Genomic DNA, 27,202 nt, shown 5'->3' with positions numbered 1-27,202 from the left:
TAAGAACATTGATAAATAGTGGCCCATAATGTACTTCACCATAAACAAACCAAGACATCAGAATAGGTCATTCTTGAAAATACTGGACCATGTAAGATTTATTTTTATCAAAACAAATCAATGGGAAAACAGTCGAACAGGGAGAAATGTTTACAAAAAAACTATAACAACAACTGCATGCCTGCCTGTCTTTGAGAGAGAAACGAGAGAGAGATGGAGCGAGTGAGTGGCTGACAGAGACAGATGGATATAGAGGAGCGAGCAGGGCTAGACTGGAGCCAGAGAGGCACGCTACCGCAAGCCAACACAGGTTCTGGGATGGCGCTAGCAGAGCATCTGCTGACCAAACACGCATGGCAGGATTTCTGAGAGAATCCGAGAAGCAAACAAGTCTCAAATAAGTCTTGGTGGCATGTAGATTATCACCCCAATCTTTGAAACTCTGATCCTCCTCAGGTCTGATACTTCAACTAGGACAAGCATGGAAATAGAAAGAATAGAAAGAGAGGGATTACTACTTCTATTAAGAGTACTACTACTATTACGATTGCTATTACTGTTACTATTACTCGGTGGGTAAAAAGGCAGATGACAATTGACAAATAAAGTTTATGTTCATCAGGTGTCTGTGTTTGTGTACTTACATGTTGGACTTTTTCTACTCTAACTCTTTCAGGTCTGCGAGGAAGCGTGTAACATGTGGGTTAATGGCAATGGCTTCCTCTGAACGACCTTTTGCGGCTCACTCCTTCTTTCGCTGTGCATTTGGTTCCTTTAGGGTTTATTAGAACCAGGAACCTGCACAACCCAACATAGAATATATGAAAAAATAACAATAAGAAATACCATTGCAATGTAACTAACAGATTCTAAATGAAAGTGTGGCTCAATGAATGCTTACCGCCGTATCAGCTCCAAGGTTGCAGAGGCCGACTCCTGGTATTCTATGTTAAAAACATAGAAAGTGCTGAGGAGCACAGAGAGGGCAGCAGCAAAGTTGGACTCACTGTCCAAAACACAGACCACTCTCCCCTCGATCGACACCATCCATTTTGAGGAACCCAATAGAGTATTTCCTGAAATACAAAAAAGTAAGGGTGTTAGTGCATACTTACTAGACATCTCTAGATAGGTACCACAATACTATATATTTCTGTTCCACCTTAAATCAAATAATTGTATTACCAAGCACGATCAGCCTTGGTGTGTTTGGCAAGGGAATTTGCACCTCGACATCAACCCGAGTTGCAGTGACCTAAAATCACAAAACATACATAAAAAAAATTTATTCAAATCATGTGTAATAGTACAGTATAAACACCATTAATCGTATATAAACTTTATAAGTATAAAAACACTTCCTTACATCTGCCAAGAGGAACAGAGATTCATCCTTCTCTATGAAGTGGGTCATCAACAAAAGAATGGCAGCAGTGGCTGTTAGATCGTTATTTCCTCTGATGTAACCGTCAATTTCATTCAGCAGGCACTGGATCGCTCTCCTCCCCTTGGTCTTTTGGCTTCTAAAAAAGTTGGCAATTCTCTTACCCTTGTTCAGGAGAGCTTGAGTCAGGCGACTGTCAATCTCGATGCCGTTGCCATAACTTGGTGAAAGGGAAAGGCCACTGTTCCTGGAGGTCACTGATGCTTGAAGGAGGACAAGTGTTGATCATGTGGCGTTGATAAGTGTATGTCAGCTTCATCAGGTAACCCACTTCCCTCTTGTCTGCACCTCTGGGGCCCACACAGCTGAAAATGGTCGCCATCGCCTGTCTCTTGTTTTCCAGGGAGTCTGGGGTTTCTTTCTCTGGAAGGTCCTGTGTTTGCCAGTTGATGCAGCTATAACTGCCGACCTTGGTTCTTGCTGTTTTTGCCTGTCCGCTGATGTCCCTTTCCTCTTCATAGCTCCTCTTGGGTCTACGGATTCTATCTAAAGTGTGGTTACGATTTTTATGCTGCACTCCGGTCTTAATCTTAGTGAACAGGGAGTGGTACACACTGTCAAGTGGTTCTACTTCCTCGGTCAGGTCTCCAAAAATCTTTGGGTACTGCGTTACAGTGGATTTAGCAATTTCACTGCATACAGCCCTGTTGGGATTGGGGCAGTGCTCACGCATGGCGTCGACAGTCTCCCTCACCATCTGCCGCCTCTACCCTCTTCCTTGGGCAATGGCCTGCTTGAGGCTGGAGGGAATCTTCTGCCAAGGTACCTGGAAGATGCTGACCCACAATGTGCTCATGTTAATCATTGTTGTTGTAGGCAAAGAAGAGGCCGGACTTGGAGGGGACAGCAGTTCACTCACACCACTGACTGACTCACAAGGCAGAGGGGATGATGAGCGACCACCAGAACCTTTAAAGAAGAAAATATAAAACAATTTAGGCAAAAATTACAATGTGTAAGAAATACAGTCCTTACCAATGTTCCCTCTAATTGTTTTTGGCACTGAGCAAATGTCAGGTCTGCTGAGCGCAAACTTGAACATTGTGAACACTGTGAACACTGAGTCTGTACCTGCTTTAAGTTACAATTTTAAAAGTGGCGAAGTAGGCTACTGTGGCTTTTTTATCATAATGTAGGCCTACCAGAGTGGCCTACCATCAAAAACAATGGAGAAAATGTATCCCATAACATTTTAACATGGAAATAGCTGTTCTATCATTCAGCCTACAGTAGCAGCCAATGTGTGGTGTTTTTGAAAAAAAACATGCAGGGCTTGACATTAACCTGTATATCCACTTGTCCTTCAGACAAGGAGGTGACTGAAAATGTTGTTGTGATGTCTGATGTAAGAAACCACTTAACAAAATCAAATTATTCGCATATCATTATTACAGAGAATCAGACAAATTATGCTACCCTCTGCCAATTGGCTACTTTGCTTATTCAAGCCTGTGTCAAAATATAACACTGCCCCTTTAAAGACAAAACAAAGCTCTTTACCTGACTGGCTTTTCAAAGAGGTCTAGAAATGTACACGTTTTGTGCTCTTGTAGGAAGCAATCACTCCCCCATTGTGGACAACAAATTATCTATAACTGGGCGAATAACTCACTAACTAGCAAAAGATGTGCACACTTGGCTACATGCAGCTCTCCCTTTGATCTCTCAACAAGCCTATCTACTAACGACCACAGCTGTAAACACAGTCCTGTTAAAAGTAAATGGCACAGATCCATATATGGCAATGGTCTATTTGCATATAGGCCTACTGCAGCTCTGATTGGTTATGACGCACTGGTGTAGCGTACGGGCTGAGTCCTGTGTGTCAATGCAATAGAATTGCCACAGCAAAGGAAAACATTGATAGTATTAACTAACAGGAAAAACTCTAGAAAGTTCAGTGAAGTTCAATCTCGTGCTTCTCTTCGTGGGCTGATATTTATTCTACGCGGGACATGGAGGGAACATTGGTCCTCACCATATGTATTTGAACAGTGAAGTGTAGAGCACTAGTTTTGAGATCAGATGATGAATATGATGTGAAAGTACATGTTGCCTTTTTATTTCAGGGTAAATATTAGGGTGGTATGTTCCTACTCATTCACACATTGTTCCAAGGTAAGAAACGATCGCAACAGCTGAGAATGCAGATGATCTACTTAGTCCTATTGAATTATCAATTAAATAGACTAAATAATAATGCCTGGCAGGACTCTATAGTGGAACCGAGTTACTCCCATATGCGCCTATATATTTTGTTGTGCCACCTGGAATTTTAATTTAGGAGCACCAGTGTGCCTAGAAAAATGTAAAGGATTCTAGATTTAACACCTACCTTCTCATTGTGCTCCTAAATTTATGTGTGCGCCTACATTTTTCAACTTAGGCGCACAAGTACTCCTTGTGAATAAGGTCAGCTTAGAGCCCTGCATGGCTGTCTACTGCTGCCTGCATTATTTCCAGACACAAAAAGGTATTCGATTGCCCAATATATTGTTTCACTTCCGAGAGGAGTAAAACCTTTCTTCTCCTGACATTTATGCCACAACATTGTCCAATCAAAATGAACTAATAAGCGTTCTTCATCTTTTTGCCGGCTACGCATGTTTGTCGAGGGACAGATCGTTAGAAAATACACCGACAAACAAACTATTTACAGATCAAAACAATTCAGCCTATCCATTCTTCATTTTACTTTTAAGAAATACTAAGAAAAAAACTGTCTGTTAGGTTATGCACTGCACTCCATCCCAGCACAAGAAGACAAACAATGTACAGAAACATTTGTATATATTTTTTACTTTTATTAATTTGTCATTTTTGTCCCTTTTATTGCATATGCCTCGCTCCCTCATAGCATAAACCATTTATATTGAGGGCAAACAAATTAACTATTTACAGAACCTTTTTAACCTTGTGTGTACACTCTTAGAAAAAATTGTTTCACCTTTGGCTGTCCCCATAGAAGAACCCTTTTTGGTTCCATGTAGAACCCTCTGCGGAAAGGGTTCTAAATGGAACCCAAAAGAGTTCTACCTGGAATCAAAAAGGGTTCTCCTATGGGGACAGCCAAATAACAATTTTAGGTTCTAGATAGCACCTTTTTTACATTTACGACTTACAAATTGGTGCATTCACCTTATAGCCAGTGGGATAACCACTTTACAATGTTTTTTTTTTTTTTTTTTTTGGGGGGGGGGGGGGGGGGGGGGGGGGGTAGAAGGATTACTTTATCCTATCCCAGGTATTCCTTAAAGAGGTGGGGTTTCAAATGTCTCCGGAAGGTGGTGAGTGACTCCGCTGTCCTGGCGTCGTGAGAGGGCTTGTTCCACCATTGGTTTTGACTGGACTGAGCGGGAACTGTGCTTCCGCAGAGGTAGGGGAGCCAGCAGGCCAGAGGTGGATGAAAGCAATGCCCTCGTTTGGGTGTAGGGACTGATCAGAGCCTGAAGGTGCCGTTCCCCTCACAGCTCCGTAGGCAAGCAACATGGTCTTGTAGCAGATGCGAGCTTCAACTGGAAGCCAGTGGAGTGTGCAGAGGAGCGGGGTGACGTGAGAGAACTTGGGAAGGTTGAACACCAGACGGGCTGCGGCATTCTGGATGAGTTGTAGGGGTTTAATGGCACAGGCAGGGAGCCCAGCCAACAGCGAGTTGCAGTAATCCAGACGGGAGATGACAAGTGCCTGGATTAGGACCTGTGCCGCTTCCTGTGTAAGGCAGGGTCGTACTCTCCGAATGTTGTAGAGCATGAACCTACAGGATCGGGTCACCGCCTTGATGTTAGCGGAGAACGACATGGTGTTGTCCAGGGTCACGCCAAGGCTCTTCGCACTCTGGGAGGAGGACACAACGGAGTTGTCAACCGTGATGGCGAGATCATGGAACGGGCAGTCCTTCCCCGGGAGGAAGAGCAGCTCCGTCTTGCCAAGGTTCAGCTTGAGGTGGTGATCCGTCATCCATACTGATATGTCTGCCAGACATGCAGAGATGCGATTCGCCAACTGGTTATCAGAAGGGGGAAAGGAGAAGATTAGTTGTGTGTCGTCTGCGTAGCAATGATAGGAGAGGCCATGTGAGGATATGACAGAGCCAAGTGACTTGGTGTATAGCGAGAATAGGAGAGGACCTATAACTGAGCCCTGGGGGACACCAGTGGTGAGAGCACGTGGTGCGGAGACAGCTTCTCGCCACGCCACTTGGTAGGAGCGACCGGTCAGGTAGGACGCAATCCAAGAGTGAGCCGCGCCGGAGATGCCCAGCTCGGAGAGGGTGGAGAGGAGGATCTGATGGTTCACAGTATCAAAGGCAGCAGACAGGTCTAGAAGGACAAGAGCAGAGGAGAGAGAGTTAGCTTTAGCAGTGCGGAGAGCCTCCGTGACACAGAGAAGAGCAGTCTCAGTTGAATGACCAGTCTTGAAACCTGACTGGTTTGTATCAAGAAGGTCATTCTGAGAGAGATAGCAAGAGAGTTGGCTAAAGACGGCACGCTCAATAGTTTTGGAGAGAAAAGAAAGAAGGGATACTGGTCTGTAGTTGTTGACATCAGAGGGATCGAGTGTTGGTTTTTTGAGAAGGGGTGCAACTCTCGCTCTCTTGAAGACGGAAGGGACATAGCCAGCGGTCAAGGATGAGTTGATCAGCGAGGTGAGGTAAGGGAGAAGGTCACCGGAGATGGTCTGGAGAAGAGAGGACGGTATAGGGTCAAGCGGGCAGGTTGTTGGGCGGCCGGCCGTCACAAGTCGCAAGATTTTATCTGGAGAGAGAGGGGAGAAAGAAGTCAAAGCATAGGGTAGGGCAGTGTGAGCAGGACCAGCAGTGTCATTTGACTTAACAAATGAGGATCGGATGTCGTCAACCTTCTTTTCAAAATGGTTGACGAAGTCATCCACAGAGAGGGAGGAGGGGAGGGGGAGGAGGATTCAGCAGGGAGGAGAAGGTGGCAAAGAGCTTCCTAGGGTTAGAGGCAGATGCTTGGAACTTAGAGTGGTAGAAAGTGGCCATAGCAGCAGAAACAGATGAAGAAAACGTAGAGAGGAGGGAGTGAAAAGATGCCAGGTCCGCAGGGAGTCTAGTTTTCCTCCATTTCCGCTCGGCTGCCCGGAGCCCTGTTCTGTGAGCTCGCAATGAGTCATCAAGCCACGGAGCTGGAGGGGAGGACCGAGCCGGCCGGGAGGATAGGGGACATAGAGAGTCAAAGGATGCAGAAAGGGAGGAGAGGAGGCAGAATCAGGAGATTGGAGGGAGAAGGATTGAGCAGAGAGAAGAGATGATAGGATGGAAGAGGAGAGAGTAGCGGGAGAGCAATTACATAAATAGCAATTACATGAACATGTTACATTTATCAATCAAGATCTAACCTCTTTGCTTGAAGGACTGAAGCAATTTCCGGCCATGTATTGGCGTCTAATGGTATTTTATGTCCTCAGGCTGAACATACACTACCAGTCAAAGGTGTGGACACACCTACTCATTCAAGGGGTTTTTCTTTATTTTTACTATTCTTTACATTGTAGAATAATAGTGAAGACGTCAAAACTATGAAATAACACATGGAATCATGTAGTAAACAAAAAACGGTTAAAAAATAAATCAATATTTTTGATATTTGAGATTCTTCAAATAGCCATCCTTTGCCTTGATGACAGCTTTGCACACTCTTGGCATTCTCTCAACCAGCTTCACCTGGAATGCTTTTCCAACAGTCTTGAAGGAGTTCCCACATATGTTGAGCATTTGTTGGACGCTTTTCCTTCACTCTGTGGTCCGACTCATCCCAAACCATCTCAATTCGGTTGAGGTCGGGGGATTGTGGAGGCCAGGACATCTAATGCAGTACTCCATCACTCTCCTTCTTGGTAAAATAGCCCTTACACAGCCTGGAGGTGTGTTGGGTCATTGTCCTGTTGAAAAACAAATGATAGTCCCACTAAGCCCAAACCAGATGGGATGGCGTATCGCTGTAGAAAGCTGTGGTAGCCATGCTGGTTAAGTGTGCCTTGATTTCTAAATAAATCACAGACAGTGTCACCAGCAAAGCACCCCCACACCATAACACCTCCTCCTCCATGCTTTACGGTGTGAAATACACATGCAGAGACCATCCGTTCACCCACACCGCGTCTCACAAAGACACCGGTTGGAACCAAAAAGCTCAAATTTGGACTCCAGACCAAAGGTCACATTTCCACCGGTCTGATGTCAATTGCTCGTGTTTCTTGGCCCAAGCAGGTCTCTTCTTATTATTTGTGTCCTTTAGTAGTGGTTTCTTTGCAGCAATTTGACCATGAAGGCCTGATTCACACAGTCCCCTCTGAGCAGTTGATGTTGAGATGTGTCTGTTACTTGAACTATGTGAAGCATTTATTTGGGCTGCAATTTCTGAGGCTGGTAACTCTAATTAACTTATCCTCTGCAGCAGAGGTAACTCTGGGTCTTCCTTTCCTGTGGCGGTCCTCATGAGAGACAGTTTCATCATAGCGCTTGATGGTTTTTGTGACTGCACTTGAAGAAATGTTAAAAGTTCTTGAAATGTTCCGTATTGACTGACCTTCATGTCTTAAAGTAATGATGGACTGTCATTCCTCTTTGCTTATTTGAGCTGTTCTTGCCATAATATGGACTTGGCCTTTTACCAAATAGCGCTATCTTCTGTATACGCCCCCTACCTTGTCACAACACAACTGATTGGCTCAAACGCATTAAGAAGGAAAGAAATTCCACAAATTAACTTTTAAGAAGGGACACCTGTTAGTTGAAATGCATTCCAGGTGACTACCTCATGACGCTGGTTGAGAGAATGCCAAGTGTGTTCAAAGCTGTCATCAAGGCAAAGGGTGGCTATTTGAAGAATCTGAAGAATATACAGTGAGGGAAAAAAGTATTTGATCCCCTGCTGATTTTATACGTTTGCCCACTGACAAAGAAATGATCGGTCTATAATTTTAATGGTAGTTTATTTGAACAGTGAGAGACAGAATAGCAACAAAAAAATCCAGAAAAATGGATGTAAAAATTTTTATAAATTGATTTGCATTTTAATGAGGGAAATAAGTATTTGACCCCCTCAATCAGAAAGATTTCTGGCTCCCAGGTGTCTTTTATACAGGTAACGAACTGAGATTAGGAGCACACTCTTAAAGGGAGTGCTCCTAATCTCAGTTTGTTACCTGTATAAAAAGACACCTGTCCACAGAAGCAATCAATCAATCAGATTCCAAACTCTCCACCATGGCCAAGACCAAAGAGCTCTCCAAGGATGTTAGGGACAAGATTGTAGACCTACACAAGGCTGGAATGGGCTACAAGACCATCGCCAAGCAGCTTGGTGAGAAAGTGACAACAGTTGGTGCGATTATTCGCAAATGGAAGAAACACAAAAGACCTGTCAATCTCCCTCGGCCTGGGGCTCCATGCAAGATCTCACCTCGTGGAGTTGCAATGATCATTAGAACGGTGAGGAATCAGCCCAGAACTACACGGTAGGATCTTGTCAATGATCTCAAGGCAGCTGGGACCATAGTCACCAAGAAAACAATTGTTAACACACTACGCCGTGAAGGACTGAAATCCTGCAGCGCCCGCAAGGTCCCCCTGCTCAAGAAAGCACATATACATGCCCATCTGAAGTTTGCCAATGTACATCTGAATGATTCAGAGGAGAACTGGGTGAAAGTGTTGTGGTCAGATGAGACCAAAATTGAGCTCTTTGCCATCAACTCAACTTGGCGTGTTTGGAGGAGGAGGAATGCTGCCTATGACCCCAAGAACACCATCCCCACCGTCAAACATGGAGGTGGAAACATTATGCTTTGGGGGTGTTTTCCTGCTAAGGGGACAGGACAACTTCACCGCATCAATAGGGACGATGGACAGCGCCATATACCATCAAATCTTGGGTGAGAACCTCCTTCCCTCAGCCAGGGCATTGAAAATGGGTCGTGGATGGGTATTCCAGCATGACAATGACCCAAAACACACGGCCAAGGCAACAAAGGAGTGGCTCATGAAGAAGCACATTAAGGTCCTGGAGTGGCCTAGCCAGTCTCCAGACCTTAATCCCATAGAAAATCTGTGGAGGGAGCTGAAGGTTTGAGTTGCCAAACGTCAGCCTCGAAACCTTAATGACTTGGAGAAGATCTGCAAAGAGGAGTGGGACAAAATCCCTCCTGAGATGTGTGCAAAGCTGGTGGCCAACTACAAGAAACGTCTGAGGGGTCAAATACTTAATTCCCTCATTAAAATGCAAATCAATTTTCCAACTTGGCCAATTGGTGTTTAATTGCATCTTGAAGACCCTCCATGCCTACACTGGTTTAAGGAGAACACACTGAGTGATGCAGGGAAACAACAGAGAAACCTGACACTTTATAAACTGGTAGTGGATAATAATCACTCAGACTATCTGCATTAACACACACATAATTAATCACAGAATCTGGTATAAAATGAACCCCGAGATCGACACAGACTGATACACCCCAACAATTAAATGGACCTGTGATTCTGTGACCAGAATCAGTGAGATCTTTCCAAATGTGTATCCGTCATCATTTTCTCCCATTATAACAAGAAGGCCTTTAGTGCTCCTTTGTATACAACTTTAGCCACCTCTGTTGTGCTTTGCTTTGTGAATCCTTTTGACTGTACAGCTCCCTGAATGGCACTGTTATACACTGCTCAAAAAGATAAAGGGAACATTCTGAATGAATGAAATAATCTTATTAAATACTTTTTTCTTTACATAGTTGAATGTGCTGACAACAAAATCACACAAAAATTATCAAAGGAAATCAAATGTATCAACCCATGGAGGTCTGGATTTGGAGTCACCCTCAAAATTAAAGTGTAAAACCACACTACAGGCTGATCCAACTTTGATGTAATGTCCTTTAAACAAGTCAAAATGAGGCTCAGTAGTGTGTGTGGCCTCCACGTGCCTGTATGACCTCCCTACAACGCCTGGGCATGCTCCTGATGAGGTGGCGGATGGTCTCCTGAGGGATCTCCTCCCAGACCTGGACTAAAGCATTCGCCAACTCCTGGACAGTCTGTGGTGCAACGTGGCGTTGGTGGATGGAGCGAGACATGAAGTCCCAGATGTGCTCAATTGGATTCAGGTCTGGGGAACGGGCGGGCCAGTCAATAGCATCAATGCCTTCCTCTTGCAGGAACTGCTGACACACTCCAGCCACATGAGGTCTAGCATTGTCTTGCATTAGGAGGAACCCAGGGCCAACCGCACCAGCATATGGTCTCACAAGGGGTCTGAGGATCTCATCTCGGTACCTAATGGTAGTCAGGCTACCTCTGGCGAGCACATGGAGGGCTGTGCGGCCCCCCAAAGAAATGCCACCCCACACCATGACTGACCCACCGCCAAACCGGTCATGCTGGAGGATGTTGCAGGCAGCAGAACGTTCTCCACGGCGTCTCCACTCTGGCACGTCTGTCACATGTGCTCAGTGTGAACCTGCTTTCATCTGTGAAGAGCACAGGGCGCCAGTGGCGAATTTGCCAATCTTGGTGTTCTCTGGCAAATGCCAAACGTCCTGCACGGTGTTGGGCTGTAAGCACAACCCCCACCTGTGGACGTCGGGCCCTCATACCACCCTTATGGAGTCTGTTTCTGACCATTTGAGCAGACACATGCACATTTGTGGCCTGCTGGAGGTCATTTTGCAGGGCTCTGGCAGTGCTCCTCCTGCTCCTCCTTGCACAAAGGCAGAGGTAGCAGTCCTGCTGCTGGGTTGTTGCCCTCCTACGGCCTCCTCCACATCTCCTGATGTACTGGCCTGTCTCCTGGTAGCGCCTCCATGCTCTGGACACTACGCTGACAGACACAGCAAACCTTCTTGCCACAGCTCGCATTGATGTGCCATCCTGGATGAGCTGCACTACCTGAGCCACTTGTGTGGGTTGTAGACTCCGTGTCATGCTACCACTAGAGTGAAAGCACCACCAGCATTCAAAAGTGACCAAAACATCAGCCAGGAAGCATAGGAACTGAGAAGTGGTCTGTGGTCACCACCTGCAAAACCAGTCCTTTATTGGGGGTGTCTTGCTAATTGCCTATAATTTCCACATGTTGTCTATTCCATTTGCACAACAGCATGTGAAATGTATTGTCAATCAGTGTTGCTTCCTAAGTGGACAGTTTGATTTCAAAGAAGTGTGATTGACTTGGAGTTACATTGTGTTGTTTAAGTGTTCCCTTTATTTTTTTGAGCAGTGTATAATTGCTCCTCAAATTCATTCATGACACCAAGAACTTAAATACTATGTGGAAACAATTGGCCGCTGCATAAGTAAGATTGGAGTGACTGATGCCTCTCAGACAATGTTTTGCACAGGTTTCTAAAGTTGTGAAGTTTTCTGGCACACTCCTTGAAGTAGGAGAGCTTGCTCTCAAACCTCAGCGTCCACAAACGAATGAGTGGCACAAATTGCAGGATGAGGTCGGGGTAGTGTAACAAGTAGTGATGCTTTGGTTTCAGTTTGCTTTGGCTTCATAGTGCTTCTCAAATGCACATACTCTTCAATCAGAACGCTCAAGTATGCCATCTGATTGTGACTAATTTTGTGGGCACAAATTAGCTCAACCATCTCCCTCAGTTTGAGACACAACTGCCAGACCTCAATGTCTAGTGTTTTTTTTTATCCTATCGCCAACATACACTGGTAGTAGTTGCAGGAAACACACTTTGGGCTGCATGGCCCCCAAGTTTTTCTCTGTTTGGTTTGCTCTCACATGGCTTGTTATGTGCATCGCTCCCTGTATGTCTGAGCTGTGACATGCATGTATTTAACTGGACATACGTGAAATGTTTTTCTACAGTTACTAGATACTTAATGAAAAGGGCCAAGTCATACGACACCATTCCTTAAAATAAATCATGGCATAGACAAAGAGGAAGCTATTTACACACATGGAAGTGGGTTAAAGTGTTGAACACAGAATCGAACTTGATCCCTTGAATTATGTCTTGTTCAGTGGTGGACAACTCCTCAACACTGTCTTGATAGTTACTGATTGTTCTCTTTAGGTGCTCTTTTTATTTGTATTTATTTTTAATTTTATTTATTTAACCTTTATTTAACCAGGTAAGCCAGTTGAGAACAAGTTCTCATTTACAACTGCGACCTGGCCAAGATAAAGCAAAGCAGTGCGATAAAAACAGAGAGTAGTGATTCTAGTGGGCAGGTGGGTGCAGCAGCGTTGGATTGAAGAGCATGCATTTAGTTTTACTAGCTTTTAAGAGCAGTTGGAGGCTACGGAAGGAGTGTTGTATGGCATTGAAGCTCATTTGGAGGTTTGTTAACAGTGTCCAATGAAGAGCCAGATGTATACAAAATGGTGTCGTCTGCGTAGAGGTGGATCTGAGAATCAACAGCAGCAAGAGCGACATCATTGATATACACAGAGAATAGAGTCGGCCTGAGAATTGAACCCTGTGGCACCCCCTTAGAGACTGCCAGAGGTCCAGACAACAGGCCCTCCGATTTGACACATTGAACTCTATCTGAGAAGTAGTTGGTGAACCAGGCGAGGCAGTCATTTGAGAAACCAAGGCTATTTAGTCTGCCAATAAGAATGCGGTGATTGACAGAGTCGAAAGCCTTGGCCAGGTCGATGAAGACGGCTGCAAAGTACTGTCTTTTATCGATCGTGGTTATAATATCGTTTAGGACCTTTAGCGTGGCTGAGCTGGTGGCCGGGGTAGGGGTAGCCAGGTGGAAAGCATGGCCAGCCGTAGCAAAATGCTTCTTGAAATTCTCAATTATCGTAGATTTATCGGTGGTGACAGTGTTTCCTAGCCTCAGTGCAGTGGGCAGCTGGGAGGAGGTGCTCTTATTCTCCATGGACTTTACAGTGTCCCAAAACTTTTTGGAGTTAGTGCTACAGGATGCACATTTCTGTTTGAAAAAGCTAGCCTTTGCTTTCCTAACTGATTGTGTATATTGGTTCCTGATTTCCCTGAAAAGTTGCATATCGCGGGGGCTGTTCGATGCTAATGCAGTACGACACAGGATGTGTTTGTGCTGGTCAAGGGCAGTCAAGTCTGGGGTGAACCAGGGCCTATATCTGTTCTTAGTTCTGAATTTTTTGAATCAGGCATGCTTATTTAAGATGGAGAGGAAAGCACTTTTAAAAGAACAACCAGGCACCCTCTACTGACGGAATGAGGTCAATATCTATCCAGGATACCCCGGCCAGGTCAATTAGAAAGGCCTGCTCGCTGAAGTGTTTTAGGGAGCGTTTGACAGTGATGAGGGCTGGTCGTTTGACTGCGGACCCATTACGGACGCAGGCAATGAGGCAGTGATCACTGAGATCCTGGTTGAAGACAGCGGAGGTGTATTTAGAGGGTAAATTAGTCAGGATGATATCTATGAGGGTGCCCATGTTTACAGATTTAGGGTTGTACCTGGTAGGTTCCTTGATAATTTGTGTGAGATTGAGGGCATCTAGTTTGGATTGTAGGATGGCTGGGGTGTTAAGCATATCCCAGTTTAGGTCACCAAGCAGTACGAACTCTGAGGATAGATGGGGGGCAATCAATTCACATATGGTGTCCAGGGTACAGCTCGGGGCTGAGGGGGGTCTGTAGCAAGCGGCAACAGTGAGAGACTTATTTCTGGAGAGTTGGATTTTTAGAAGTAGAAGCTCAAACTGTTTGGGCACAGACCTGGATAGTATGTTAGAGCTCTGCAGGCTCTCTACAGTAGATTGCAACTCCGCCCCCTTTGGCAGTTCTATCTAGATGGAAAATGTTGTAGTTGGGGATGGACATTTCAGGTCTCTCTGTCAACTAAGCAGTATCGGCAGAAATACTTACTACAGCTAAAGTTTTCTGTAAACCCACCAAAACAGTGGGACCCAAGATTGTCCCCAGCAATGGCGATCAATGACCCTTTAAGAATTTCCCCATCCCCTGTCTCAAAGCCTGAATCCTCAATATCCTTAAGGTCTGCAATCAGATTGGAAAGCACTTTCTCATGCCCTAAACATTTAAAAAAGAATTCTCCCTACAGAGCAATACCAATTGCATGGGATCGATTGATTATCAAATGTGGGGCAGAATCTCACCCAGGGTCATGTATACCGCCAGGATTTTGTGTTTTTTTCTTACCGGAGCCTAGAGGATTTGCCACTTCAAATGCATCCTGGTAGTGAATGATAGACAAAGATGAGGGGGACTCTTGTAACAGTACATTTTCCTTTACATTCCCCCCCCCCCCATCTGTCACGTCCTCTAAAACATTTGCAACAGAGACATACATTTTTGCCTGTTTGTATTGGTCTTTCATAGTTGACTGTCCCAGGAGAGATTTCAGTGTCTCTTTGATGTATTGACAGAAATGTTCCTTGCCACTAGCATCTGAGCCAAGGTAAATATGAGAGGGCTCAACATAGCTAAAGTTCTTTTTGAAAAATGACTTTTGTGTTTTATCTGACCTTAAGACTCCTTCATTATGTACTGTAAGCAGTGCTTTATCTCACTTTCCTGTAAGTTAAGCATAGACAACTTCTCGTGGAGTTTTGAAAGCACACTTTTCATTCCACAGTTATGGACCTCCTGGAACTCCTCTATTATGGGCTGTATTGTGCTGGCTGGCAACAGCATTTTGGCTTGCATCTTTAAGTAAAACAAGGCTAAGTTACTCAAGAATGCCCCTTGGTCAACTTCATCGACTACATCATCTTTATCGACATGTGCATCCGTGAGTGTGACAGTCTCATCATCTACTGTGTTTTCTGCATTTTGTCTGACATGACTGTGATCTCCAACTGGCTCCTTATGTTTTCTACTCAGATGGAGTTGAAAGATGACCTGACCCGGAAATATCTGGAGCAGCCTCTATGGGGACGAGACTCCTTTTTCCCATCTCTTATATGCCATCTCAAATGAGCACACAAAACTGAAAAAATAGGGTTCTGAAATGAGCATCCCTGAACCTGGCAGGTCCATGGGAATTCCCCTTGTTGAGTCACCTCATTCTGAGTTTTAGTGGTTTTTATGAGGCCTATATACATGGGATTTAAAAGCAGCGAAGTTCTTAAAAATGCAAGGGCACTCCTCTACCCCACAAGCAAAACTGTAGTTCGACACATTTCTATGTTTTTTTTTGCATGGGTAATGAATGCTTTAATATTTAGGCAACAGAAATTGTAGGATTTACACCTGTACATTCCCAATAAAGCTACTTCCAGCTACCAGCCAGCATGCAATATGAAAATTACACTACTCTCAGCCACCAAATTGCATGCACACACCTGAAGAGCTATCAAGCTATACCATGCAACTCATGCCAACCACACAATCAAGAAAAAAAATGAAATAGACTACAAGGGTAAATAAAATATCAGTCTGTGCCTGATGTTTCAGATATAATTAATTTAACGTTGCCTACTTAATGAATGGATAAGGATAACTTCTGAAAGATTAGCAAAAACGAGGAAAATTCAAAATGCCACGACTATCGCACTGAATAACGCTAGCGAGCTAACCACACAATCTGAAGAACATTAAAATAAAATAACTTTAATATCCTGCAGGGCAAAATATGTCTGTGCCTGTTGTTGCTGAATTCATTCATTTAATGGATTAATAATGATAACAAAAACAGGGGGAATATTCCACTACACTTCTGCTAAATCACATGCACAAAATGTCAGTCCGTGCCTGCTGACAAACTACAGGTGCATTCGACCTAACTAAACGAACTCTCCCTCCCTAGACGGACAGTATGTTTGTCCGGTGTAGCCTACGACCACTTTGCCACTAATACCATAGCGTTAGCACCATGGCACCCATGTCATGCACCCACCGGTTAAGTAGCTATCCAAAGAAACACACATGGATTTCTGCACGTTGTTAATACTACAATTATTTGCTCTATAGCTACAATAACACTGATTATTTTACCAGCAAGAAAGATCAACACAACAGACCGACATGTCAACTTGGCTAGCTAACACACTCCAAACAAGCTAGCTAGCTAAAGTTAGTAGCTTAGTTAAGAAAACCTGCAGTAGGTATATGGAAGTATATAGTATATGGAATTAGTACATACCTAGCAGCTGCTCAACAATATTTAGACAACTTTTCCACGAAAAGATAAAATAGCTTGAGTAGAACAGAAAGCTTATTTCCTAATGAGTCTTCCTTCACAGACCGTTTTGCGCGCAGCAACGCATTAGTGGAAATCAAGACTGTTCTCAGGGCAGGCCTGGTTGTAGATAGGTTTGAGTCGCGTCGGGGACAATGTTAGAATTTTACCTTTCCCTATCCTTTCTCTAATTATCCTAACCTGCTGCCTAAATTCTCGTAACCTGCTACGAAAAATTACTTCTGCTAGTCAAAACCGTCAGACCTGCCCTGAGAACAGTCTTGGTTTCAACTATGCGATACAGCTCTCTTTCTCTCTCTCTCACACACACACACACACATACACTAACTCACTCGCACACTCGCACACAACAGACCGTTTGGCGCCGCCAACTACAGCAGCGTTCGGGTACTACTGTAAAGAAATACAGTAAGTTAGAGTAATTTTTACAGGGGGCTGTTAATAACAGTATTTTTTTTTAGCATTTTACCCATAATCCAGTGCAATCTACAGCATTAATGCTGTAAAACACATGTAAGGTATTTTACTGTGCATTCTACAGTGTCTTTCTTATTGTTGAAATTACAGAAAAGTCTTACAGTGTATATAAAATATGTAATTATGTCCCCAAAAATATTTTGGCTGTTAAAAAAATCAGAGTGGCTGGTAGATTTTTTTAAATCTACATGCCACAGTGGCTGGTGGACCAAAACGTTAATTTCCCACCCTGTTGGTAGTTTAAGCAAAATTATTTGCATATCCATAACAAGGTGTTAATAAGTCATACAGGACATTTACATCTCATACTGTGAGAGAAGGGGAACCAAATAAGTATTTTTAATTACATGGCTTTTGCAAGCTTTGAATTCATTTTCCATACTGTGTTTATAATAACCCACATGTGATATAATATTTCAGACATTTACATAATAGTTATGATTATAAATATTTAATTGTCAATAAAAAAATGGAAAGGGCACAAGCTAGCCTCTTGACATGCGAGTCTCATGTGCAGATTCTAATTCGTGCCCCTATCTTCCGAGAACAGTAACTCTCAGTAAGTGGCAAGCCACAGACACCTGCTCTTATGAATGCATCAGTGCATAGCTTTAGGGAGACTTTAAACTTAGTTGTGGTATGAGCGCGAAACCCCAAATCAGGGAAATACATGTACATTGTCAAACATGCCCATTTTGCTCACTCAAAAGCCAATTTATATTCCACCTCAATGAGCAGCCTCAATACCCAAGGTCAAATTAAACCCACGTTGGCGCTTTCAGACACTTGGATTTTTATGTTACATTTCAAGTTCCAGATTTCATTTTTAAAACAGACCCTTCATCTTTAAAAGATTTCATTTGCGTAGAGCTTTTTTTGCTGTCTCACACTGTTCAATGGTGACTCACCTCACCCACTGCTGCTGCCATTTGCAGAACGGCTGGCTGGCTGGCTGGTAGACAGCAGCTGTTTCAGTGGCGAGTTGGCATTGTTGTGCTAGTTTGTTAAGCTGGCGAATGATATGGAAAGACATGCTAGTCATAGGGGAAGGTTTGGGAATTTAGGTATAGTGGATGTGAGATAAGACTCCTACTCAGTGGACTACAGAGAGTCAGGACTTTGGTTTAATACCTCATCCTAAGGATGACCCAATTACGTTAGTGGGGGGACCCACAGGGTGTGTGTAGCTGCTGTGGAATCGCTAGCTAGTTAGCGCCAATCATTCAAATTATGTCACTTTCCCTGAGTCATTAGTAGGCCTAGTTTTGTTTTTCTCTTGCTCCAAGTTCAAGGGTGTGGTAGTTAATTGAGTAGTTGAAACTTGGCTAGAACAAAAAAAGTACGCCCCAGGTGGTCCCCTAGAAATGTATTGGGAAACACTGATGGTGTTCCAGGTTGTCTTTTTGGATGTCATTTTGCACAGATTATCAGTGTTGAAAGTCTCATTAAACACATTAACCTTCTATGGACAGCTTCTCAGATGTGCAGCACAACTGAAAAAAATATGATCTGGAACACCACTACTGAATTACAAAGTTGTGTCCCCGTCTCGGCCTGAGGGTATTTGGATCTCCTTGAAGTACAGGGAAGAATGAGAGTGGTCTCCCATCCAAATACCAATCAGGTCCTACACTGCTTAGCTTTTGTTTATAGCCTGCAGATGGGTCATACGCAAGTGTAAATCTCAAGTTATACTTCAAGTTTGTAAAAAAATAAAGATCTCAAATTATACTACTTCAACCTGCCCTAAAATTCAGTATAAACATTATGTGGCACCATTTGAAATATGAACTACCTGGTTATTGACTCGGTGTGGAAGTGACTGATGCGCGATGGTAGAGCCTAACACAAATATACAGGTAAGGCTTCACGGGATAAGTGGAGACTTTCAAATCATGAATATTTCCTTTTCTAAATCTCAAAACTCTCGAAAGTGGTTGAATTAGTTCTGCTAATGCAATTATATGGCGAGGGACTTACTTGTTAATGCAAGGCTCAGATTGAAATGGTCCCTGATTGTATTGCTGTTGTGGAGCACCATTTAGTCCACTTGACCCATGCTGAGAGTAAAACAGAGCAGAGTTTTAATTTTTAGAGAGAAATGTGCTTACTTTACATTACTTTACAACTTGAGAAGACTGATTAAACAAATCATGAAAGTGTTATCCACCCTATTATAAACTGGATTATTAATGGTTTACAAAGTAAAGAATGGTGCTTACAAAGGTCAGATTCCGGGTACAAACTCTTCATTATCTTGAGTAGTTAGTCAAATTGGCTACAAAGTTTTGGCAAGTGGGTAACATAAAAATGCAGATGTACTTTGCTTAGCATCTGCAAACATCAATGTGAACAGATGAAGGAGGACATAAGAGATGGTATTGGCCCAAGTTCTCATTGCTTGGCACCTCACGCGGTTATGTCTGGAAAGTCCTTCCTTCAGCTTGAAAAGAGGAGCTCTTACTTTGTAAATAAAATAGCTGTTGGGTTCAAGTTTGTCTTATCGATTGGCAAGGCCTGCTTTACGGAGAGAGGGCTGTCTAATCTATCCTCAACACCTCCCGGCATCGCAAATCACCATCACTCTCCACTCGGCTAGATGGGTCTCGCCAAATATCAGCCTCCATTATCAGCAGTTATTCACAAAAAGGTGTCCATCTGCTCATTCTGACCCCCAGAGACTTTTAACAGCGCTTCAAACACACCCACTCATTCCCTTGATATGTATATACTTTGATACTTAAGTAGTTAATGATTTTTTTGTTTTTGTGCCTAAAACTGTGAGGTTTATCATTTGACACTACAGTAAGGGCAGCTAGGTCCAATGGGTTTGTCTCAGATAAGTGTTGGTCTAGACGAAACAAATACCCCATCTGCAAATGGGAACGTATTTTACCCCAAGCTATGATACCTTATTCAGAGGTTGGGAGAACATCACTTAGTATCAATACACTAATTTGAAGGGGTGTCCACATCATTTTGTATATATAGTGTATATCTGGTTTTAGTCGTTTAAGTTTACACTGACTTTTCTATGCAGAAAACCCCCTGCTATGATAGGTTACCGACCACTCGATTCGGTCTTATGTAGCAAAATTGGAAATTGTGTTTTTTACATTGGATAAAAGTAGAGACTCAGAGCTAGAAAATGGTATATTATACACTGCAGTTGAGGAACAATGGGAAAGTAATTCTGCTTTGAAAGTTGATTAATTTAGCATCGTTCACACCCTCTTAACCCTTAGCCCCACCCATCTCTTTAAGGATATAATCAACACATGCTATATCAAATAAAATCAAAGTTTATTTGTCACATGCACAGGATACAGAATGTTTAAATGGTACAGTGAAGTGGTTACTTGTAATATCAAAAACAGAAAGTGTCCAGATAACAATATTTTATAAATGTTGGATCATTATTAGATGACACTTACCCAACACACTAAATTCATGGGTTATGTGAAGGAAATGTTATAACCACCCCCCAGTCACATCTAGCTAAGTGGATGGGTCACTATTGTCTAGAAAAGGAACACATGTTCATGAAATACAATAGATGGCCGTAATCACCCCCAGACACACCTGGCTAATTTGATGGGTCATGTAATAATCTGGCCGAAGTGGAGTCTTTTATTTAGACATGTAGCTAGCAAAACAATGAACCGGCATAATCTCAACTCATAGTACTACCAATACAAACATTGCCATAGCTGTAGTATGAATCTGCAGGTAGCTAAAGCTAACAAACTAGGTTAAATGTTAGCTAGCTAACATTGGGTTATAACTTAGCTAGCTAAAATTGGGTTGTTGTTCACTAATTTACTCCAAGTAGGGAAAGGATGGTGGGGTTGAAAAGTAATAAAGGGGAATATATATATATAAAAAATAAAAAAAACATGGGGGATTGGAAGTGATGCAGACAATTACATTGATAGAAGATACAATCTATCTGCAATATTAAGCTGATCCATCACCCCCCAAAAAAAAAAAAAAAAAAAAAAAAAAAAAAAAACCTTGGGTTATAACTAGCAATGCAAATGGTTTCTGATTCGAATAATATGACTACACAGATCATACACGTAACGTTAGCTAGCGAGCCAGTAAGCTAACGTTTGCCAGCTAACTAACAGTACGCTTTAACTCGCAATAAAAATGACTTTCTGACAAAATTTGAAACGTATATATGAAAATGTAGCTAGATCTTACCCGTACACATGGATGAACGCTTCACGGCAGACTGGAATCATTTAACTCTGTTTTGTTTGTAGCTACATCTTGTTTGGCCAGCATTTTGTTAAGTCACTCCGGTTCACACTGACCGTGGCTGGTTGAGAAAGTAGCCCATCACTTTATCCAACTGATCTGTCGATAGTGCCTGCTAAATTCAGGGCATCAATGTTGTTGAGAAAAGTATCAAACCTTTTGTAGTTCTCGATGGCTAACGTTATATCTTTCAAAAACAGCGCGGTAGAAAGGACTGTCAACACATACTGAACAGCTCAAGTTATAGACAGAAGCATGCTACATGGCAGACCAATCCAAACTCATCTCCTGGCATGTCCAGCCCATCCATTATCTCAGCTAATCATGGCTAGCGGGAAGGTTCCTGTCTTTTTCCGTGGCTAAACCAACTAGGCTCGTAATTTAACAATTTAATTTGTATTTATGGATGGCATACCAGTTTGTTATTAAGGCACATGAAAGTTCACATGTTCCAGAAGGCATTTCTGCCCCAAAACGCATTTTGATAAAAAATAAAAATAACATTTAGTTCAAATACCGCTCTTGTTACATATTGAGTTGATTGAGTGACTTCCTCACTGTTACAGTAGCTGTATACTCCCATCTGATGATGAGATGAAAAGAGATATGAGAGCAGTATTGAAATACTAAGCAGATTCCATGTGTCATAGTAATATTTAATATTTTAGGGAGAGAAATAAATGGTTACATTTAATAATAATGTTTGCGAATAAGTATTACAACTATACTGAACAAAAAGGCAACATGCAATCATTTCAACGATTTTACTGAGTTACAGTTCATATAAGGATACCAGTCAATTGAAATTAATTCATTAGGCCCTAATCTATGGATTTCACATGCCTGGGCAGGGGCGCAGCCATGTGTAGGCCTGGGAGGGCATAGGCCCACCCACTGGGGAGGCAGGCCCAGCCAATCAAAATGAGTTTTTCCCCGCGAAAGAGCTTTATTACAGACAGAAATACTTCTCAGTTTCATCAGCTGTCCGGGTGACTGGTCTCAGACGATCCCTCAGGTAAAGAAGCCGGATGTGGAGGTCCTGGGCTGGCGTTGTTACACGTGGTCTTCGGTTGTGAGGCTGGTTGGACGTACTGCCAAATTCTCTAAAACGACGTTGGAGGCGGCTTATGATAGAGAAATGAACATTCAGTTCTCTGGCTACATCTCTGAGGGACATTCCTGCAGTCAGCATGCCAATTGCACGCTCCCTCAAAACTTGAGACATCTGTGGCATTGTGTTGTGTGACAAAACTGCACATTTTAGATTGGCCTTTTATTGTCCCCAGCACAAGGTACACCTGTGTAATGATCATACTGTTTAATCAGATTCTTGATATACCACACCTGTCAGGTGGATGGATTATCTTGGCAAAGAAGAAATGCTCACTAACAGGTACAGTGGGGAGAACAAGTATTTGATACACTGCCGATTTTGCAGGTTTTCCTACTTACAAAGCATGCAGAGGTCTGTAATTTTTATCATAGGTACACTTCAACTGTGAGAGACGGAATCTAAAACAAAAATCCAGAAAATCACATTGTATGATTTTTAAGTAATTCATTTGCATTTTATTGCACTTGTTCTCCCCACTGTATGTAAACAAAGTTGTGCACAACATTTGAGAAAATTAAGCTTTTTGTGTTGATGGAACATTTCTGGGATCTTTTATTTCAGCTCATGAAACATGGGACCAACACTTTACATGTTGCGTTTATATTTTTGTTCAGTATATTTATAAGTAGTGTATATATACTATTTAAACATGTACTGTATAAGGATCAGAGAGTAATTACAAAGTGTAACCAACTAACACATTCAACAAATCTCATGTTTAAATAATTGAAATAATGTTATGCTAATGTCCACCACTCAGTCCACTCTCTGTGCAACTGTCCCCCTCCCCAGCCTATACTAAGCCTGATTTCCTGGATGTTCTGCATGCTATATGAGTGCTTTTCTTTTGCATGCGCATGTGTGACTCCATTCAGGTGATCTATTAATATTTCCCTGGCGTTCCCTTCAGAAACTGTGTGCTGGTCTAATGGACTGTAAGCATTAGGAAGCCAGATAACTAAACATGATGGGAAAAGTTCAAAGCAGAGAGAGATTTAACTGCATTCCCGTTGCCAAGGGGTTTTCTTGTCCTTAATTGGTTCATCATCGTCTCGGAGTGAGGAGAAAAAAATCTCAATGAGACTATGACGGCAGTAAGGTCTATTCACTGGCCCACTCGTACAAGTAAGATCACTTTTCGCAGTGTGTCATGTCTAGAATTACAGTGGAAAGGCTCTCAATAGATTACTTCAGTGGACATTTTACCAGCATTGTATTGCATTTGCATTCTGAAACGTCAGAAAAGTATGTTTAAGATGAACGTAGACTAGATGAGTGAGAAAAGATTCCTGTTACTAATGCTAACCTCCTATCATCATGACATCAGGTTGGTAGTGATGGAAACTGAAAAGTTTAATTGATAGAATAATATTTGAAACTAAGGTAGTCTAACTCTCAATGCAAACCCTCTGGTCACGGAACAGGGAGGGAGTAACACTGAGCGAGGCTGGAAAATATCCTTCAAATTAGCCACTAATTCCACCCCTGACAATACCCCTGCATCTTCTTTGGGGTTATGGCATATCTTAAATGTCAAAACAGTATTCAGCATAGAATAAGTCACCAAACAGCTACCAGAGCTTGATAGACCATGATACCATCCACCACTACACTTTTGTTGGAAAAAGTAGGTATCTACCTGTTGTTCCTCATGGTGATATTATTATACAGCATTGATTAGTACTACAACTCGTGCATGATTAGTACCAGGAAATATTGAATAATTTGACAAATACACGTGAACATATTCCATTTCAACTTGTACCCACCACCGGGGTTGACGGCAAATGAATTATGTCATTTAATCTGCCGTCGTAAAGCCTCCAGTGGAATTAGAGAAAATTATGTATACACACAGACATACACAAAGGCCACTGTAAAGATTACCACTGTGAAGGTCAAATTTATCGACACAAGCATGATTTATAAAGACCTTTTCACTCCACTGGCCACACTCGCTGTCATCAATCTTACTATGCAAATGTTGTGCGAATCCATCTGGGCTGTTTTGTACTGTCGATGCTGACGGCTTAAATAGAGACAGAGACTATGATGGTGACTCAGTAAGAGAATGTTGGGGGGGTATGCCAACCCCTGTCAGTCTTACCTGAAGCTGCACAACAGAAGCGGCGGGCCTGGTATTAACTTATTCTCCAAGGTTGAGCGGATCTCTGATTGACCACAGAAGAAGTTCTCGGGGAGGTAGCCGGTTGAGTGGCAGCCTTGGAATAAGGCTACGCAGCGAGGGGAACGATGGCCTTTTACCTCAGCCTCACTGGGTTGCTGGTTTGATTTTTTTCAGGTCCTTTTCAGAGAGAAAGAAAGAGTCCTTTTGTGGGGTTTTGTTGACTGTTCTCAAATCTATCACATTTGGAGACATTTGTCCCTGCTTGGATGCCCCTGGGCCATCTTGTGAGGGCCATTGACACAAACCAGAGCTAGGCAGCGTCTTGAGGTATGGAGCCTCAGTAGGCAAAGAGTGAGGTCCTATACCAAGGTACTCTAATCTGAGCCTGGAGGTCTGGAGTAGTAATGGTTTTCAGGAAACAAACTACTGGTTTCAGCCAACAATGAAATGCCAGACAACCAGATACCTTATGTATCATACGTAGTGACTAGAAGGATCACCTTTTATGTCAACATGTAGTGGCTAATTTAGTGGCCAACCACAGCCTTAATTTGTCTATGGGGTGCAGCTGGGGCCCCTTCACCAGCCAGTTGAGCCATCTGCCTGTGCCAATGATAAGTAGAAGGTTGTGTTCAAGGACTAGCCGCAAAACCAAACTCATACAGGGCCATAGCTACTGTACATATGAGGAGACCAAGATCCATACCTCTGTAATGTTTTCTTATTTTTAAAAATATACAGTGCCTTCAGAAAGTATTCATACTCCTTGACTTATTCTACATTTTGTTGTGTTACAGCCTGAATTCAAAATTGATATATATATATTTTACCCAATTACACACAATACCCCATAATGACAAAGTGAAAACATATTTTTAGACATGTAATGAAAATGAAATACAGAAATATCTCATTTACACTAAACAAATATATAAATCCAACATGTAAGGTGTTGGTCCCATGTGCACAAATGTGTTTCCATCCCTGTTAGTGAGCATTTCTCCTTTGCCAAGATAATGCATCCACCTGACAGGTGTGGCATATCAAGAAGGTGATTAACCAGTGTGATCATTACACAAGTGCACCCTGTGCTGGGGACAATAAAAGGCCACTCTAAAATGTGCAGTTTTGTCACACAACACAATGCCACAGATGTCTCAAGTTTTGAGGGAGCGTGCAATTGGCATGATGACTGTAGGAATGTTCAACAGAGCTGTTGCCAGAGAATTAAATGATCATTTCTCTACCATAAGCCGCCTCCAACGTTGTTTTCGAAATTTTGGCAGCACGTCCAACCGGCCTCACAAACGCAGACCACGTGTAACCACGCCAGCCCAGGACCTCCACATCTGACTTCTTCACCTGAGGGATCATCTGGGACCAGCCACTCGGACAGCTGATGAAACTGTGGATTGTAGGTCTCTAACAGCTTTCCACACTTAGATTGTGCAGCATTTGAACATTATTATTTAAAATATTCTTCAAGCTCTGTCAAATTGGTTGTTGATCATTGCTAGATAACCATTTTCAGGTCTTGCCATAGATTTCCAAGTAGATTTAAGTCAAAACTGTAGCTCGGCCACTTAGGAACATTCACTATCTTCTTGGTAAGCAACTCCAGTGTAGATTTGGATTTGTCTTTCATTTTTTTGTCCTGCTGAAAGGTGAATTCATCTCCCAGTGTCTGGTGGAAAGCACACTGAACCAGGTTTGCCTCTAGGATTTTGCCTGTGCTTAGCTCTATTCAGTTTATTTTTTATCCTGAAAAACAGTCCTTAATGATTACAAGGGTACCCATGACATGATGCAGCCACCACTATGCTTGAAAATATGGAGAGTGGTACTCAGTAATGTGTTTGTATTGGATTTGCCCCAAACATTACACTTTGTATTCAGGACATAAAGTTAATTTCTTTGCCACATTTGTTTTTGCAGTTGTACTTTAGTGCCTTATTGCAAACATCATGCATGTTTTGGAATATTTGTATTCTGTACAGGCTTAATTCTTTTCACTCTGTCATTTAGGTTAGTATTGTGGAGTAACTACAATGTTGTTGATGCATCTTCAGTTTTCTCCTATCACAGACATTAAACTCTGTAACTGTTTTAAAGTCACCATTGGCCTCTTGGTGAAATCCCTGGGCGATTTCCTTCCTCTCTGGCAACTGAGTTAGGAAGGACGCCTTTATTTTTGTTGTGACTTTGGGTGTAGTGGTATACAATCCAAAGTGTAATTAATAACTTCACCATGCTCAAAGGGATATTCAATGTCTGCTTTTTTTACCCATCTACCAATAGGTGCCCTTCTTTGCGAGGCATTGGAAACCCTCCCTGGTCTTTGTGATTGAATCTGTGTTTGAAATTCACTGCTCGACTGAGTGACCTTACAGATAATTGTATGTGTGGGGTACAGAGATAAGGTAGTCATTCAAAAATCATGTTACACACTATTATTGCACACAGAGTGAGTCCACTTATTATGTGACTTGTTTAGCACTGTCGTGGAAATTCACCACTAAGAACTCAAACTCAATGTAAATGAATCAATCTTTATTCTTTACTCCTGAGTGGCGCAGTGGTCTAAGGCACTGCATTGCAGTGCTAGCTGTGCCACTAGAGATCCTGGTTCGAATCCAGGCTCTG

The 27,202-nt window shown here is 42.7% G+C and overlaps 2 protein-coding genes across 2 annotated transcripts in view; one reads left to right on the top strand and one right to left on the bottom strand.

The window, feature by feature from the left end:
* Positions 1–27,202, top strand: part of LOC311136545 (opioid-binding protein/cell adhesion molecule-like) — a gene marked incomplete at both ends in the record, with an annotated part of 251,840 nt that overhangs the window by 17,353 nt on the left and 207,285 nt on the right. The window lies entirely within an intron of this gene.
* On the bottom strand, positions 575–3,088 carry LOC311136546 (uncharacterized protein). Its single transcript, XM_084170713.1, has 5 exons — positions 2,945–3,088; positions 1,367–2,353; positions 1,186–1,255; positions 902–1,076; positions 575–798 (listed from the first exon to the last, which is right to left on the bottom strand). Exons 2-5 carry the CDS (start codon positions 1,412–1,414, stop codon positions 705–707), a joined length of 387 nt encoding a protein of 128 aa, XP_084026839.1. The 5' UTR covers positions 1,415–2,353; positions 2,945–3,088; the 3' UTR covers positions 575–704.

The sequence above is a fragment of the Coregonus lavaretus genome (assembly GCF_964263955.1).
Source record: "Coregonus lavaretus genome assembly, chromosome: 10".
Taxonomy (NCBI): Eukaryota; Metazoa; Chordata; class Actinopteri; order Salmoniformes; family Salmonidae; genus Coregonus; species Coregonus lavaretus.
The sequence above is the reverse complement of the archived record's forward strand: the minus strand, read 5'-3'. Positions and strand labels throughout refer to the sequence as shown.